Source organism: Hypomesus transpacificus, unplaced genomic scaffold, assembly GCF_021917145.1.
Source record: "Hypomesus transpacificus isolate Combined female unplaced genomic scaffold, fHypTra1 scaffold_353, whole genome shotgun sequence".
NCBI classification, from domain to species: domain Eukaryota; kingdom Metazoa; phylum Chordata; class Actinopteri; order Osmeriformes; family Osmeridae; genus Hypomesus; species Hypomesus transpacificus.
Window position 1 is genome coordinate 24,332 of NW_025813877.1, and position 18,579 is coordinate 42,910.

The 18,579-nt window shown below is 45.0% G+C and overlaps 2 protein-coding genes across 2 annotated transcripts in view; one reads left to right on the forward strand and one right to left on the reverse strand.

The window, feature by feature from the left end:
- Nucleotides 1-18,579, reverse strand: part of LOC124464498 (multiple C2 and transmembrane domain-containing protein 1-like) — a gene marked incomplete at its 3' end in the record, with an annotated part of 64,240 nt that overhangs the window by 22,782 nt on the left and 22,879 nt on the right. The window contains exon 2 of the mRNA XM_047016379.1: nt 9,192-9,309. Coding sequence (XP_046872335.1) covers nt 9,192-9,309 — 118 coding nt within the window. The remainder of the gene's footprint in view (nt 1-9,191; nt 9,310-18,579) is intronic.
- LOC124464499 (caspase-8-like) lies at nt 9,466-13,293 on the forward strand. Its single transcript, XM_047016380.1, has 7 exons — nt 9,466-9,787; nt 10,729-11,003; nt 11,163-11,313; nt 11,523-11,628; nt 11,801-11,916; nt 12,081-12,553; nt 12,734-13,293. The coding sequence occupies exons 3-7, from the start codon at nt 11,230-11,232 to the stop codon at nt 12,894-12,896; spliced, it is 942 nt and encodes a 313-aa protein (XP_046872336.1). The 5' UTR covers nt 9,466-9,787; nt 10,729-11,003; nt 11,163-11,229; the 3' UTR covers nt 12,897-13,293.

Consider the following 18,579-nt stretch of genomic DNA (forward strand, 5'->3'; position numbering starts at 1 on the left):
TGCTGGCAACGCGTCCTGTCCTCAACATCTTCAAGAGAGGATTGGAGAGGCTCATATGCCAAGAAGAAAATGTTCACACACTTGTTTGTTTCATCTTGGACCGTGAAACACAAAAACACAATGGAAACTGTTTCGATATATTTACTTCCGCCTGGTGCAGTGGGACGTGTCAGTTTTGAGTGAATGTGTTAATACCATTTTAAGGTTTTAGTAAAAGTAAAGAATGAATGTGTCAAGTGAGACTGTACTGTGTGTGACCTGTTTACTAGAAGGTGGTGCCAGAGAAAAATACTGAATGAACAATAAAGTTGTATTCTATTCTATTAAACATGTTGTGCTTTCTTACTTTGAACTTGTTTAATGATGCTTTCCAAGTCAAAAATATTTCAGCATAGAGTAAAAACAATGTCTATATTTGACCACTAGATGGGGATCTTGATTAAAAGTTTGTTTTAAGGAACGTAATCTGATGATCTTGATTTACAACTGTGACCGACCAGTGAAAATATCTCGAGGCAAACACAAGCCACATCAACACAATTTCTCACTCTCTTTCTGCTTTACTTTCTCTCTCACACACACACACACACACACATGATATTGAGACAGGGAGAGAGACGCAGGTAATTTTGCCCTACCTGTTCGCTTACCATTACACACTGATTTATCACGGGGTACATTTTCATTACCTTGAAAAATGGTCATTGATCCAACTTCCTAATTACAGACTCACCAACCCTTACGCTCTGCTGCTTTTCATGAACAGGAGGTCTTCTTGTGTATTGTTATTTAAAGAGAAAATCAATTCACCATCCAGCCAGATGAAAAATATCACCGAAACATTTTTCCTTTCACGTTTCCCCCCGCAAAAACGTTCTGCGGCCACGATCAAGCCGAGGGCTACAGACAGGGTCCTTTATCTTATTGAATCACGCCGTAGAGGAGAGACAAGGAGGAGAAGCCCGGGGAAACGTCAGCGTGGTGGGGATCTGGGCTGTGCTTGGGTGTCTGTGAAGGAGACAGGCTGTCAGGCTGTGAGGGAATGGGGTTCAGCCTGAGACCAGGGGCCCTCTGAAGGAGACCCCTGGGAGGACCAAACATGCTTCCACCAACTCTGTTCCTTCCTACCGAGCCACAGGGACTTTCTATTCACCTACTGTCCTGTATCATGAATACCTCATATATATATATATATATATATATACACAGACAGTATATGGGATGTGTATTGCTCGGCATTCGACTGCAGATCCAGACATTACAGGTTCCCTTGTTCACCACTTTAGATCTGTGTCTGCTCAACAAATGTATCACACTGACATTCGAGCTGTCCTTGTTTTCAACATGGAGGCATTCTGTCTGGCATGTGGACTTTCCACATGCCTCGCTCCTTCACGGTACCTCTCCCTCTCCCTCTCCCTCTCCCTCTCCCTCTCCCTCTCCCTCTCCCTCTCCCTCTCCCTCTCCCTCTCCCTCTCCGCGGTGACGGGCTCTTCTCTCTGGGGTTCTCGCCAGGAGACACTCTGTCCATCCCATCAACACCACGTGTGCTGACCCGAGGGAGGTCTTTCCGGAAAATGCTGAAGGGGACTCTAGGCTGCCAGCCTGACTGTTATGTGGAGTGGCAGTACACTAACTCAGGCCTTCTGGGACAACATATACACTCCATATACACTGTAAACTGCATACTTCAATATACACTCTACACTACTCCCCTAATGCCTTTTAGGGGTTTCTGCAAGGAAGCCGTTCACAGGGTCATTGAAAGGACGTCGAATATTCTAAGAGATGAGAAGGGCTTTAGACGAGGTAGTGCAGTATGTTGTTGCTATTGTGCTTTGCAACATGGGTAATGTAGTGCTGATACTAAAGTCTCAGACACCGGTTATCCTAACTGGGTGAGACGCTGTTCAGAAAGACCTGGCAAGCAGAAGGACTCTCAGAGGGAGGTAACGTGTCAAACTGTCAACATTACCTCTGAAGACTCCCCACGGGGACATTTATCGACCTTAAAGTACAGTTGGAAACGTAATCCCCAGCGCATAAAGAATTCATACGCTGTTTGCATGAAAGGGATCGTTCCGGTAAGTAGCCCTAGTTCTTCGCATGCTGTTTGAGTTTAGCCAGGAGAGCCGCTGGATGCTGCACCCAGGTTCTGGAACGCCACTTGACGGTTCCCATCTTGACGTGCGGCCCCCATGGACCCCCCGAGTCCAGCAACCCCTGTCCACCGCTCGATATCCGTCCGACACACACCAGTGATTCGGCCCGTCCCACGACCGCCTCCTGTAGTGTTATAAACGGACCGATTAAAATATTCATCCTGCAGGCTGAAGAGCATGAAATGGATGTTCTGGCGGGAGGTGTTGGTGTTCAGGCACGGGCTGTGCTCAGGCGGAGGGGTACGATGTCGTAAGTCATTCCCAGGAACAGTACACCGCTGAGGAGAGAGAAAAGCAGGCACGCTGTAGAGCGTGGAAATGGAAGGCAGGCAAAGTGCCACGTCGCTCAGTCAAGGTGCATCGAACGACTGCAGGATGGATGGTCAGACGGGCAGCTGGGAGGTGGGCAAAACGACTGCTTTCTCCTCCCCCAGGACCCTTCCCATACCCCTGTGTCCCTTGACGTTCCTAATGTCACTCGATGGGACCTGACTAATTGATTGACAATATCACGTTCTCAAGTGAATATCACACAATTCAGACAACAGGGGATTTGTTGGTGACGCAAGTACTACTCCTGACCATGAGGGGGCAGTGTGCCTCTGTGTAAACTGCCAAAACAGGGTTTTGGAGTTGCAGAGAGCTACAATGATACACATTAAATAAATTGTACGTTTTTTTTCCACTCTTCTATGGAATTTAGAGTACAGGCTCTGTTGAAGTCTGGTAAACACGGCTGTTTATTTTCTCTCTCACTCCTTCTCTCTTGTCCTCTTGCCTCAGTGGGAAAGCATATCAACTGTTTTATGTCCCCTCATCGCACTATCTTCCAGGCGGTTGCATCTCTTTGCAGATGGTACTTATGCCCTGTAATGGCATTTGTCTTGCCTTCCATAACAGCAGGAACAGCCACTAGGTCCTAAGTCTACTACCCTGGGTCCACTAGCCTCTGCTATTATAACCTAAATCACATTAGCATGCCACTGACTTGTGACCAATGAAAGGGGTTTGAATTTATGGAGGAGAGTCAGCAATATTAATCTATCAAGCGCTGCACAGTCAGTCGGTGAACAAGTTTAAGAAAGCTTTATTAAGACCTGGTGAGCGCGTGCGCGTGTTTACGTGTGTGCGTGTTTACGACATCAACCCTGATTGAAACACAACAGGAACTCCTGATGTCGTAATAGCTCCTTCACATGCCTTCAAGTGTCAACAAATGGTCACCAGACCTTGCGTCTCCACGTATGGTCTTTGTCACACAGTATATTCTTGAAAAAACCAAACCCCCTACATCTTCTAGTTTTAAGCAAATGCTCACCCTTCCCAGGGTTGTGTCAATCTTTGTTGTGTCAATCTTTAAAGAAATACATTTGAATAAATCCAAATATTTCCTTCTCACAAACGCTATGGCAATGGCAACAGGAAATGATGACAAAACAAAGTGAATCAACTTCCCCGTTCTAAGAGAAAACAGAAGCAGGGCAGTCATACGTCTGTAGCAATGGGCCCGGAGCTGATTTAATTAGCACTCCGTAGAGCCACACTGAAATATGACAGGATCTCGCTCGTTCTAATAGTGACATTAACATTCAAGGTCTATCTCAGAGACTCGATAAAGGCCCTGTAGACATGCCGCCGATGACTCTCTCTCCCCAATCGTTCACTTCAATGATTGGAGAACATCCATTCTGCTCACACGCAGAGAAAAGTACATGCGCTTGTATTCAACTCAGCCATGGCGAAGTATTTGCATGAACGACAGGGCACAGGGCACTATCACCATCAGGGCACAGCCTCTCTATTCCTTGAAGGTAAATGGAGTCAACCTTCATCTGCAAAACAATTTGCTGTTCCCGTTATCTGAACTATTGTCTTTGTCCATCCTCTCTATCGTTCTTTCTACCATCACACCCCCCAACACACACACACACACGCACTCACTCAGAAACACACTTTATCAAGCACATTATGGTGTGTCCATGGTCCCTCAAATCCAGATGAACTGTGTGTTGATTCTATCATCTCTACGAACACGGACACACACATACTAACACACACACACACACACACATACAGTATTCAGGTCAAACAGATAGGGCTCAAGTCACGTGAAAGGCAAGGCCTTGAGCTTGTCCAATGAGGCTGGCAGGAGGGGGGGATGAGTCAATCTCTGTGACCGAGGATGAGAGATGGGCCTGGGAGAGATGACCTGTGGATGAGGATGAGCTCTCTGGATAGGAGCTAGTATGAGGTACCACACCTAAGATATCGGACATCCCTAATCCCAAATCGACTCACTTTCACTGGACTGTGGGTGGTGCAATGCTGTGAAGACATTGATATATGGGATCTTGAGAGTCCCACACATCAGTTAACATGAGACAGAGGAGAGTTAACTGAGTTAAAGAGCCAGTTAGCCCATTACAGTGCTATTACAGGAAAAACTTTACTGAACTTGGAAACTTTGGATTCATTTTGAGAGATGAATGAATGAATGTCGTTATACTCACTGGATCATTATTCATAACTAATGAGGTCATGAGTCACAACTGGCACGAAAAGGCCAAAAATATCTCCTTTAGAGTTTAGGATCAGGTAATTACATTTCCCAATAGGAAAGGCTGTCATCGTATCCTCCCAAAGAGATAGAATGCATTTTTAATGAGTCTCAGTATGCCATGACAGTCTCATTCCTCCTGTCTCGACACAAGTCAGGGTAGCCTTTGATAAGAATCTGTACAAGACACAGTGAGTTGACAGTTCCTTCACATATGCACAGAAAACATAATATTGTCAATGTAAACTGGGAGTGACAGAGCGATCCACCATAGTACGTTCTAGAGTATAACACCTGGGCCCTCACTGTCCCAGTCACTTCCTGGACGTGCCACATTAATAATACCATGAATATGCATGAAGGACACCTGCAGCCCCGATTAGAGAGTAGAGACTATACATTATGCATAAATGTGTATTGCCTTATTAAACCAAGATTGGAGATTGCAAGAAAACACTCTGTTTATAGCTAAAATTAGCCTTGAGCTCGAACACACCTCTCTACAAGACTGTACAAGGAGAGAATATGTGTTGTTCTAGTCGATCGTTCAGAGTATACCCGATGAAAACTGAAATGGAAAATTAAGCTTCTTCAAATTGGTTGATGAAATGAATTGTGTACAGCCTGCAGAGTTGGATCAATTGAGTAAACTACACCGCAAGTATATTAGAGGTTTGGCGGGGTTGATAAAGTGAGGTTTGCCTTCAGGGCAGGGTGCTTAATGTGAAACCAATATTACTGTGGGATCATTTGCAACTGTAATGCTCCCTTGGTTTGCTCAAAGCATCAACGTTGAAGCTTATCTTATGCCAGAACATGCTTACAGCCTGTTATACAGTTTACTAGTGTTCAGTATTGCCACTATTCTGCATAAGTCATTGTATATGGTAGACACATACACTGTAGGGTAAAACCAATTATAACTGAGTACATAGCATAGCCTCAACACGTCTGAAAAAAGCTTTTTATTCCAAAGCTTAAAAATGAAAAGCTGCACTTTGACTAACTTCAAACATCACCCACAAGTCAAACCAAGTGATGGGCTTTTCCTGAACTTTTAAACTTAACTTGCTTTGCAATAAACCACAGTTGAGTTCTGACCTTGTTTCGATCAGCTTTTCATATTTGGTGGAGTTGGTGTGAAAGAACATATTGAGCCGAACAAAGTTTTAAATGTGACAAATCCCCCCATGCCCACCTCCACCTCTCCCTCATCTTGTCACTCTTATATTGAATTACCAGAGGACCAAGGGCTGGCCCTCGGATTGCCTGTCAGAAAAAGGCGTAATTTAAGACGCATGTAAGTAGAGCTCACTGGTGCTTGATATTGGGTACAGGGAGGAAGTGTTGTAAGTTGTTCATGGCCAGGACATAACCCCATCTCCCCAGAACGAATGAACAAAATCCACATCCTGGCCCCTCCCTCCTCTGGTAGCCAGCCCTGCAGATGGATGACTGGGCACCGTGGGAGTTCCCATTTCCCAGCACGCTATTTGGAAATCCTCCCGCCCTGCCAGGAGGACGTATGGGCCCTCCATCGAGGGACCTCCATCCTGGGGAAGCCCGCCAAGAGGGAGAGCATGCCCCACACCTCATCCCCGAGACTGGCCTCCAGACAGACCGATGGCAGGCTGGTCCTCGTGCTTAAGGCTGTGAGAGCCTCGTTCAATCTTGCAACGTGCTCCCACTTAGTGGACCATGAGAGATGTAATCAGTATGTGTAAATACATACGGGGGAGGGGGGGGGGGCATAAGCAGCTCGAGTCTGACAACCTGAAGAACCAGAATCGTTCACGACTGACACTCCCCCCCATCTTAACGCTCTCTTTCTATCCTCCTTTTACCCACTCAGTGACGCATCTTTACTCAATCCATTTCCTGAAGCACAAGCCGCCGGCTCCAAACGAGAGTCTCATCCACCTCCTTCGACACACCTCGCACACAGAGAGGTGCGGGTCAAACAGGATATGAGCACCGGGGATCCATATCCTGCAGTTAGATCTCTCCGCAGACTCTCCAGTCCACTCACGATTAAAGCCTGCCTCTCGTTCCAGACGAACGAGGGGCTGAGGTCTTCGTCAGGACCCTGGTGACTCAGCCTCCGGGACGTTCTCCCAGCTCATTATCACCGCACGCTTCATTTACCAAGATGTTGAGGTCCAAACCACTCATTTCACACTACTACAGTTTGAATAATGAATAACATGACATTTGAAAAAATTCCACTCAAGGACAAAAATGGAGACGTGAATGATTTCATAAACCCTAAGAGTGTGGGTCACATTCCAACAAGTATCTGCTTTAAATATAGCTCTGTATGTCAGTCCACGATGCAAGACAACTATAGGCTATGTATCTTGCTCAGTGTATAGGTTTGGAATGTGATATTCATTTGCATACACTTGATTTGCAAAAATAAAACTGTATAAATACAGGGGGGTGGTACAGTACCAGGATTAGATGGATTAACACGCTGAAGAATAGGAGAACACACACGCACACACTCCTACGCAGACAGCAGGGAGCAGTGAAATACACTGACCAGAACAACAAAGCTGGATATACTATAGGAGTTCGACTGAGACCCAGGGGGGAGAGTGTATTTTTGGCTCAACGCTCCTAGCATCTCCTCTGCGCCAGCCCGGATGAACTGCCCAGGGCAGAAGACTTTCCCAGACACCTATTACACACACACACACACACACACACACACACACACACACACACACACAAGGCCTGACCTGTTCAACTAAAAAAAATCAACTTTAACCCAATCCACAGCAGGCAATTGATTCCCACATTCAAAGCACAGAACAACACCATCCGTCTTACTTAAGGAGTGCCCTAAAGCATCACATGAAACAGGCATAGAAGAGACCCAACGATCGCAGGGGGCCTCTCTTCAGCCCCGTCTGAGGTCTCTGAGGACGTCCCCTTCCCAGGAGTCTCGTAGCCAGCAGAGCATGACCAGCACACTGACATCTGTCCCCTCTCCCGGGACCGCCTCTCCATCCCCTCCACAGGTGAGCCCACACGGGGCCCACACCTCAACAACTGCTGCCAACCATGGAGCTGCCTCTGTCCCGTCCCCCAGGGACCCCCCACCTCCCTGGGGCGAGAGAAGCAGGCCTGGGTGGTCCTGCCTGGTCATGTGGACAGTCTTAGATGACCGCTCGCCACCAATGACAGCTCAGACAGGTGTGAGTGGACTGGCGAGGATATGGGAATCCGACCGAGCGAGGTTAAAAGGCCAAAGAACCAAAGAACATATTTTGTTGTTGATATCCAAAAGGGAGTGGACACAAAAAGGAGCATGTATCTGAACTTGCCAAAGAATGTTTCGGTCCTGTTTCTGCTAGGAAGGGAAGTTGACGACCAAGTTCAGGAAGCAGGTGTCTGGTCCATGGTGTCAGGTTTCAGCCCATACAGGGCTCCCTGTCAGCTCCAGATGAGGGACAGGGACTCCCGGAGGTCGCCCTCTGTGACAACACAGGCCCGACCTCTACTGGGTGAGGAGTGGATGATTAGAGAGTGATAGCCGTCTGTACATCTACACAAACACCCACACTCGATAAACGCACACACACACACACACACACACACAGGAGTTATTCGTGCTTGGGTCAGGTGAGAGTCAAATGCCAAATTGCAAAGTACATGGCCAAAATCTCACATGTACACAGAGAGCATGATGGGGCTTTGGCTCTGGGACACAATGGCTGTGTTGACTCCTCTGGTGACACCCTGTTTCCATCTGGGAGAGACCACGATGGCCAGAAAGCATCGGCCCCTTCCCAGGACACTTCAGTCTAACCGCTATCGATTCCCTAAAAGCCCTTTCATGAATAAAGCATGGGTATCCCGCTTGACTTCCACTGCCTGGTTAAAGAGTTCTCTTGGACGGATGCCAACATTGGAATTTCTTCCAAAGCTAACGATACTGGTAGCATCTACATCTGATCATGAATAGTGTTTAGGTGATGCATGACACGCCCAGGATCTGGGATCCAGCCGTCTGTCTGGGGACTGGTCTGGAAGTCTCCCTCAGTCGCGAGCTATAATGACCGGTCCTCGTGAGCCAAGGATAGATGACTGGTTAGAGGACATCTCACTCCTCATTACCCAGGGGGAGAGAGACAGAGAGAGCTGGCAGGTTCTCATGGCATTTGCTGGACCTGCTAATGAGGACACTATGGCCACCAGTGTCCCCTGTAAGAGACTTGTGTAGGAGAGAAACACCACCACATCACTGCGAGGGAAGGGGAGATAATGAGCGGGAGAGAGAGAGAGAGAGAGAGAGAGAGAGAGAGAGAGAGAGAGAGAGAGAGAGAGAGAGAGAGAGAGAGAGAGAGAGAGAGAGAGAGAGAGAGAGAGAGAGAGAGAGAGAGAGAGAGAGAGAGAGAAAGAGAGAGAGAGAGAAAAAATGAGCGAGAGAAAATGAGCGAGAGAAAGAGACCCAATGCATCTCCCACCTGTCCTGTCCCTGATGGCGAGGTTGTGTCCCATCTTCAGTATGATGTCCAGCTGGTACATCTCTGGGCTGGGAGGGAGAGGGGGCTCTGCATTACTGGGCCCCACAATATTGATGCCCTGCAACCACACAGAGAGAGAGAGAGATCGACAGAGAGAGAGAGAGAGAGAGAGAGAGAGAGAGAGAGAGAGAGAGAGAGAGAGAGAGAGAGAGAGAGAGAGAGAGAGAGAGAGAGAGGACAGGATCAGCAGGATGCAGCGCATGAACGCCTCACTGTGAATCCTTCAACAACCAACACACTTTCAGGATACAATAGAAACAATCATTATTTTGTTGGGGGTGGAGTAACGAATCAGTTTGTGAAATGTAGAAGACTAACCTAGCTTATTACAACAACAAAAAACACATGTAACTAACAAAAAATACAGTGCCCTTCGCTTCGAGTACGTTTGGGAAGTTGCGCTGCGTTTGGCACTGCCAGCTTGAACTGTGCAGCCTGCATACGTTAAATGCGGAAGTAGCATATTTTGTCTTGACAGAGGGTCTGGATATCTTCATATCGTATTGTCGTCATCTGCTTCAGGCTAACGTCTCAAGGTAAATACATATTTACTTGTACTGTTATGTATTTAATGTAGCAGATGAGATTGCCTGGAATGATGGGAATTAATGCCACGAAATTCGGATTTTTAATCTCGCTCTAATGTCTTTTTGCCAAGAGTGCAACTCAGTTATGTAGGCTAATTTAAATAGACTGCAAGCACTTCGCATGTCAGCCTGGCAGATCTAGGCGCCGAAGTTTCTTTGGCCATTTTTACATGTCCATTTGTCGAATGACAAAGGCTTGCTTTCAACGAGTTATTGAACTACAAAAGCTTTTACTTTCGAAAACAAAAAATTGGCGATTGCAAGTTTCCATACAGGTCTTCGTCGAATGACGTAGGCTATGTTACACAGAATAGATTTAAGCATGCACATATTGCCTTCAAATCATTATCATTACTTTTTTATACATTGCATTTTCCCCATCCATTTTCATATTCTTACTCCGGAGGAGGGGATACCTTCTAAGTTTTTTTTCCCCCTCTGAGTTTTCGGAAGTGTTTCCTTGTCCTGTAAAAGGGGCTACAGTTTGATTTTAAATTTGACATGCCATGCATATCAGGTGTGCATTGCTTGTCCATTTTGCTTTTAAAACTTACAACTTCACTTTCCATTCTCTCACTCTCCCAAACTCCCTTTTTCTTGTACTATGTCTGGAAATGTCCCACCTTCAAAGGGATAAGAGAGTACATGCTGTAGAATTGACTTTGGATACTTGTCATCCTCTGGAAAATACCCAGACTATCTGAAAGACTTGTTCACGATTATTTCTATATGCTGCCATGGGAACATAAAACAAAGTGAACGAAAGACATGTGAATACACTCATTTGAACAATTATTATTCACATATTTTCTGATGAAACATCTATCACCCTCCTCTTTCTGATTTTAAATTTTGAACAAAAATGTATGACAAAATGTTTTCGTTTTCAGTGACAATGAATGTTTCTAAGGCATTGCTGGGAATTCTGGATCATTTGACAGAACGTGATCTGAAGACATTTAAGTGGTACCTGGTCCAGGATGTGCTGGAAGGTTTTAAACCCATATCTAGAAGCAGACTGGAAAATGCTGCCAGAATGAACGTGGTAGATGTAATGGTTAACAGTTATCCAGGTGGAGCCATTCAAATGACAGTGAAGATTCTGAGGAATATGAATCAGAATGATCTTGCTGAAAGACTGATGTATTCCGTTGGAGAAAAAAAAGGTGTCAGAACTTCCTTTTTAGCATGCTCCAACGTAAATGTACTGCTGATATTTGTAGTGCACACAAACCTCATCACCCACTTGAGGCAGAAATAATATCAACCTAGAGAAGAAAAAAGTCAATTGTTTTGCTAAACAACTTCTTTCTTCCCGTCTTTGAGATGTTGAGGTATCCTCAGAGACCTATGACACCAGACAGGGTGTTGTGGTGAATAAGGTGGTGAAGATGCTGAATGAATTTGAGAAGCCTGAAGACAAATCATTGATCATAGATTTAATCAAGAAGAAGTTGAACCTAGACCTGAATGAGGTAAGCATTTAAAATATATATATACCTTTACTCCTGTAAGGATGAGATCTCTGTCTCCAGCCCAACAACTCCCAAATCAGTTCAGAGCACACCAGAACTGCCAACAGGCTGATTCAAAATTACAGCCAAATAAAAAGCTATTGATGAATTGCCATATCTCCCAAAAATTACATTGTAATTATGTCTTTCAAATGTTCTACTTTTCACAGATCTCTTACTATAAGATCACCAGCTTGCACCGTGGAATCTGTCTGATCATCAATAATGACAGATTTCCCAAATTGGGGGATAGAGAAGGATCAGATGTCGATGCTGGTAGATCCAAATAGATCCATGTTTGATACTGTTATTTGCCATCATTCAATTCAGTATATCAGATAATTCCATAGTCTATCTGCCACAATTTGAAGCATGTAGCTGGAACACAACATCAATTCAAGACAAATGGTCAGGATGTTTTCATTTGAAGTATTCTCCTCTCTCCCAGTTTCTTTGGCTAGGGTCTTCAGTTGGCTGGGATTCTGGGTTGTGATTGTCGAGGACCGAGAGGTGCAGGAGATGCGAAACCTACTAAAGCTGTTTGCTGGGTTAAATCCAAAATCTGTAAGAATTGAAGTATATATGAAATGTTGACACCTTAAGCTGCCGTTTCATTTAGATGTACTTTTTAAACAATGATATCATCCTCAGAGAAGGATCGGTAGTTTCCATGTTTGTAATAATCAAGTAACTTTGCATTCTAATCATTCTAACCTAAACAAACACAGCTGTCCGAGTTAAAGAAGCACTCCGTGAAGGAGTGGGCAGGTGACCGCAAGAAGTTTATCGACCTGGACGGGCTTCTCCAACATGGCGATGCCTTTGTTTGCTGCGTCTTGAGTCACGGCTGCAGCGAGGGCATCTATGGATCAGACGAAAAGGTCCTGCCCCACAATGAACTCCTCAGCTTCTTCAACGGATCAAACTGCAGCGCTCTCAAAGACAAACCCAAACTGTTCTTTGTCGAGGCATGTCGGAGCGAGCCAGACAAACAGAAGGGGAAAACGAGAGATGAGCCGCCTAGTGATGACACTTGGGGATCCGCAAATGCCCAACGCAAGCGTATATATGACATCACTGATGATTCTGACATGCTAATTGCTATGGGCAGCACTGACAAACAAATATCTATCAGATCCAATAAAACTGGGACCTGGTTCATTCAGTCTTTGTGTAAACAATTACAACAAGGCTGCATCAGGTAAGGTCGGACACTAGTTCAAATTGTAGGACAATCAGTGTTGAAATAACTTGTGTACAATATTGTTGATTTTGTACAGAATTTCAAAAAACAGCTTGTGAGCATGAGTAGATATGTACTATTATATTACATTTGTGTTCATATCAAATTTGTAATTGAATTGTTCCTTCTACTCCTCAGAGGAGAAGACATTCTGATGATTCTCACTGATGTTGGTGGTGAAGTGAGTGAAAAGGAAGGTTGCATAGGCCGTGGTATGTCCAGACAAATCTCCAAACAGATGCCTGAAGTTACATCCAGACTACGCAGTAGACTCGTTCTACATGTACCCTCCACTTTGTAACTAGCACAAGAACTATCAAGCTAAGCTAGTGTGCTAGCCTGCCAACTATAGTGGGTCTTACTTTTCAGTACCATTATCTACAAGAAAAACTATTTTTTACAAGGACAACAATGTTCACTGTCTGTTTGTGGGAGATCTTGTTTTAATCTGTAAATGAAGTGTTCTAACACATTTTATAATATAGATTATTTTTCCATACAGAGTATTATCGGATACTTGTATTTGAGCAGAATAATACTCAGGGAATACTTTAGGCTGTTTTATTTTTCCATATAATTCCATATACTTTTCCACATATTACTGCTGTACTGGTTTAAACAAATGACTTAAACTTCATGACTATTTTACATTAGACTATATACAGTCCTCTGATTAAAACATGTTCATTCAAACCAGCTATGGGTGGTCCATGTATTGTTCTAACTGCTGTGCTCTAACAACCTGTAATTAGTGTGTCTAGGAATTCACTTCTTCCATCTCCCATCTCCAGGCAGATCTAGTTAGGACATTCCTGTATACAGAAACAACATTTACACACAGACCCACAACACCAGTGCCTTCTTAGAATCGTCCAATCAGAATCTTCTCCATGAACCCCTCCAGAACCAGCTCCCCCCAGGACCCTGCCCTCAGGATGTGATAGCAGGCTTCCTCCTCTTAGAGGGAGAAATGCTGGGAACCAGGGAAAACTGTGCAGCAGCTAACAGCAACTCTAACCTGCATTAGATAACCATGCGTGGGTTTCCCCTGTCACGGCTCGCCTGCTCTGAGACCTTGAGATGCTAAGAATAGCAAGCCTGACGCTAGTGTTAGCATCCCAGCGCTAGCTACTGTACCGAGCTGTGCTCCAGAGCAGGAATTTGTATGTGTGCTGGAAAACCGGACAGACACAGAGACATTCCAACTAGTGTTCACAGAAAAGATTATACTGATCAGAACAAGGGTATGTATGTTCATTGTTCAGGTCAAAGTCAGGATACTGAGGAACTAAAAAACAATCACATACACCACACACACACAAACATCATTTACACCCAAGCGCAGGATCTTGGCTGAAGAAAGTATAGTCTAGGCATCCACACAGCAAATGGCAATATTTATGCAAGGAACAGCTTGACATTTACAGTACCGACAACATTAACTACCTATCTCCCCATCCGCCTCTCCTGGAGAACACAAACAAGCTGTTCAGAGTGAACAATTGAGCTGAGCACTTCAGACACTTACAGAGAGATAAATTGAAAGCAAAAAGAAGTGTGGCAATGTACATAAAAAGGACCCCACACAGAGCCCACGTTGGTTTATCAGACATCAGGACTGACTCCTGATGGAAAACTACCTTTATGTCTCACCCAAACTGCCACTACACTCAATGATAGAAACAATTGAAGAGAAAAAGGAGAACTGACTAATGCCTTGGCTGGGACAAATGTTCATGACAGCATGTAAACAAAGAGTACATTACAAAAGGCTTTCCTAGTCAGGTGGGTCAAACTAACGGGCAGAGAGATGTTCTGGCTAACCCAGGTGAGGTCTGGGTTAGTTCAAACACCATGGTACATGGTTCGTTGTCACAGGTAAATTCACAATCTGGGACATCATAACAAAGTCAATTAACACTGATTGATTTACAAAGCTGGCACTTACACCCTGAGATATGAAGCACTCACATTTGTGGAATCAAGTAAATCACATTTTAACTTCATACACAAATGAGGACACAAAAAGCACGACTACATTATGAAGAACACCACACGGAATCATACAGCTTTGCATGCGATCAAAAGCTCCATACAACAAAATGCAAAGTGCTATTGTAGTCTACTCTAAAACAACCTCACACAGGACACACGTGAGTTGGTTTAACACCAGGCCTACTTCGAGATGAAGGACTACCTTTACTAGAGAATGGTTTAACCCAACTGCCACTGCACATATTGATATAAACATTAAGTGAGAGACTAATATGATGGAGAGAGAGAGAGAGAGAGAGGGCCTTATCTTGCACCCAGCGCAATTTACTTGAATGAACTTGCGCGCCCTGGGGCGGTTCGGCGAAAAGAGGAGGCGCATTCCGGCGCAAACGTTCCCTGGTGCTATTTTGCAGTTTCAGATAAACAATTCCGCCACAGACAAGGAAAAACATAGTCTAAAGTCAGTGTAGCGTTATTCAGATGCTGCTGGCGAGGGCAGGGTCTTCTTCCAGCGATGCTGCGTTACATTGTCCCGCCCTTGTGGTCACTGTAGACATATAATGGACGGCTCTCCTTGCATCCCAAACCTGACCAAACCCTTCTCTTAGTAGCCTCACAGGGGTCTGTGGCTGTTTTACTGGGAGTTTAACAGTTGGCCACGCATATCATTCCGAGTCGAAGAGCGAGGGGACAAACCCCCTCGTGACTAAGAAACGACGGGCGAACGAGTTTCACTTTCCCCTCAAAAAGTGAGAGAGAGATGAGAGTTAATATTCAACAAGATACCCCGCACCGTGAACCAGAGCGATTCCTTTTCATTCGGTCCAGCTGGGATAAGCTCCAGGAAAGAGGGATGATAAATGTTGAAAAGGGTTGGACACAGGCCCTTTGAACATACTTTGCTCCACAACATACATTTACATTACATTTTACATTTAGCAGACGCTCTTATCCAGAGCGACTTACAGTAAGTACAGGGACATTCCCCCGAGGCAAGTAGGGTGAAGTGCCTTGCCCAAGGACACAACGTCATGTGGCTCGGCCGGGAATCGAACTGGCGACCTTCAGATTACTAGCCCGATTCCCTAACTGCTCAGCCACCTGACTCACATACACATATAACCAACAAGTGAACAGGACATCCTCAATGCTATCCGCCAAAGCGGTACGTGGTAGCATACACTCAACTACTCGCACTCTATAAAAGCTTTGATGAAACGGCATAACAGATCATGTATTCGTAAAAGTCACCCTACGGATGCAAACGGATCTATTATGTTATACATCTAGCTGGTTGATTCTTTGTGTCAGAGGCAATTTGACGGTGTCTGAGACGAGGTCTGATTTCTCACCTTTGTGGAACGTCACACACTCGCCCTCACACACACACACCCGTCCTCACACACTAACCTGCTGAATCATTCTGCACACTTTGTATTTCTGACATGTCTACTGTACTATTTTGCACCAAAGCCGCATGCATTTGAGATTTTTTTTACATATTTTGACTGGATGCATATTGTAACTTTCCTCTTTGGAAATGACATCCCTTTAAGTTGACATGTATAGTGTCTGCATTGTGCTAGCTGGCTGTTGGCCTTGTCCCTTTAAAAGGATTACGTTGTTGAGGCAGGACACATGGATGGATGTGGTGGCATAACCATTTGAATAAACAACCCCAGCTTTATGTTTCCATTTGAACAGGTGACAAAAAACATTTGCATCAGGGAAGAGTCTGTGCGTGTGTGTGTGTGTGTCAGGATGATCTCAGAGTCCTCCCTGGTAGTGTTCCTGCTCTCACCGTGGACCAATGGGCCAGTCAATGCCCCCCCCCCCCCACTGTCTACAGTCAGTTGTTTACGACAGCCTTTGAATGGGCTTCATATGGTCACCCCCAGCACGATAGCTAACCGTGTCAGCCAAGCTCCAATGAGACTCCGCTAAAGCATCTGTTGTTTCTAAGGGGCCGTGATGGACACGGCCTTCATTCTAGATGATCACCATACAGATAGGGCCGATGAGAGAGCGAGGCAGACGATCAGTCATTAATCCTCAGCTCTCTCTCTCTCACCCGGAAATTGATCTAGGGCCAGACGGACAACACAAGACAGATAGCAGAGGTAGTCAACACTCAAACAGACATAAAACAGCAAACAGACATTTGGCACCAAAAGAAAAGTTAGCGCAGAGCAGGTGTGGGTTTGAAATGGGAGATTTGTGTTGAATTGGGTTTCACAGTCACTCGTTTTTCATTTCCAGAGGGCACTCTGATTCATTAGGAAGTCAAACGTGAGGGGAAACCGCAGGTGGCCGCAAGTCTTTGGGACTTTAATTGCTGTTGTATTGTTGTTTTTTTGATTGTTGTTTTTTTTTTTTTTTACGGTGAATTGGTTTGGCAAAAGCCCCAACCCCGTTCGATGTGTCCATAGTGGTACGGTCCATCACAGTATTGCCAGTGAACACACATCCTCCGTAATTAGGAAACCAATGACAAGAACACAGAAGGTCTGGCTCTAAGTGACTCCACGGCCAGGAGACCAACACTATTCCCTTATCTCTCTGGCACCAGACACAGCAGTCCAGACAAGATCAGTATGGTCACTCTCAGATAACCAAATGTATAAACAGTAGCATGGTTACTTTTCTTATTTGTTTGCATCTTGTGAATTACCAATGCCGTCGTTTCTCAGGAACATTGTGTAGGGCAAATTAATTAAGACCCACACTAAAGAACCAAGGGAACTCTCGCACTTAACAATGTGTTAAATAAACGTGCTACTCTTCATACAACGTGCAAACTGAAGGGAAATATGGCATCAGACGGTGCTGGGAAGAGAGCCGTTGCTTAATTTCTAACGGCCTTTTTCCAAGAGACTCTCTTTGTTGCCATTTGTGCTCAGGCTTTAAAAATCGGAGTGGAAATACAGTCCATGGTACCATAAAACCTATTCAATGAGGTATTTGTAGACATACAGTAAACATGTAAATGTAAGCATGCACATTATCCATATACTATATAGAAAGATGGGCCTTCTTTTGTTTCACTTATCTTTGCAAGTTTTGGTTTCAGGCAGCCTGTGGTATTTCAAGTATTCCTAAACATCCACTCCTTATTTCAGTTTTGAACTTCATGTTCAGCCCAAGAGCTCGATATTTGTACCGCGTTGCACATGAGAGACCCATCCATCAAACCACAAAACGTACCTGGGCATCTAAAATGAACGTTTTCACCAACTACCATGCATACACACAAACACACACACACGTGCACAAAGTGTCATATATATCACATTGCAATAAGCTTGTCCTCACTTTGAACTTGGCCAGAGATTCAGGGCTATCAGGTTGATCAGAAAAGGAGGGTGAGATGTAAAAGTTAGCATGTAACACATACACACAAAGACACCCACACGCCCGCTCGCCCCCACACACAAACACACAAACACACACTTATAGAATCACACAGTAATCCACCAATGGTGTCATCTGTAATACCTCATTTAATGCTTTCACACAACCCCCCCCCCCCCACACACACACAAACCGCAAACATAGAGTGGAAGCAGGATAAACTGAGCTTTAGATGCACTTAGAATTGCCAGCCGGCTGCTTTTGTGTAATGATATGGAACATCTGGGGGCGGCTGAGAGTGGAGGAGTGGAGATGAACCCTTGGTGTGCTGAAGCAGCCCCCACACGAGACCAGCGCTCTGCTCCCTCCTCCAGACTGACTCGGATACTGGAACAACCCCATTGATCGTCACCTTCCGGACCGGCTCTGGGGCTCCGCCGTCGAATATCACTCTGTTTTTCTTCCAAAAGCAGGATTTTTACTGGGAGATCATATCTTCATCCCATCAATAAGCTATAGGTTGACTATGCGATTACCTTTCCGTGAAACTCCCAACTGAAAACGCTTTACTCTTTATGTTTCTTCTGACAAGCTCCGTGTTTGCACCGCAGCCTGTCTTAGTCATGATAATAGTGGAT

Bases quoted from the DNA above. Each gene is read 5' to 3' on its own strand.
- LOC124464499 (XM_047016380.1), top strand. From the start codon at position 11,230: ATGCTGAATGAATTTGAGAAGCCTGAAGACAAATCATTGATCATAGAT. The intron at 11,629-11,800 runs GTAGATCCAAAT...CCTCTCTCCCAG, and splicing joins AGGATCAGATGTCGATGCTG to TTTCTTTGGCTAGGGTCTTC. The intron at 12,554-12,733 runs GTAAGGTCGGAC...TCTACTCCTCAG, and splicing joins TTACAACAAGGCTGCATCAG to AGGAGAAGACATTCTGATGA.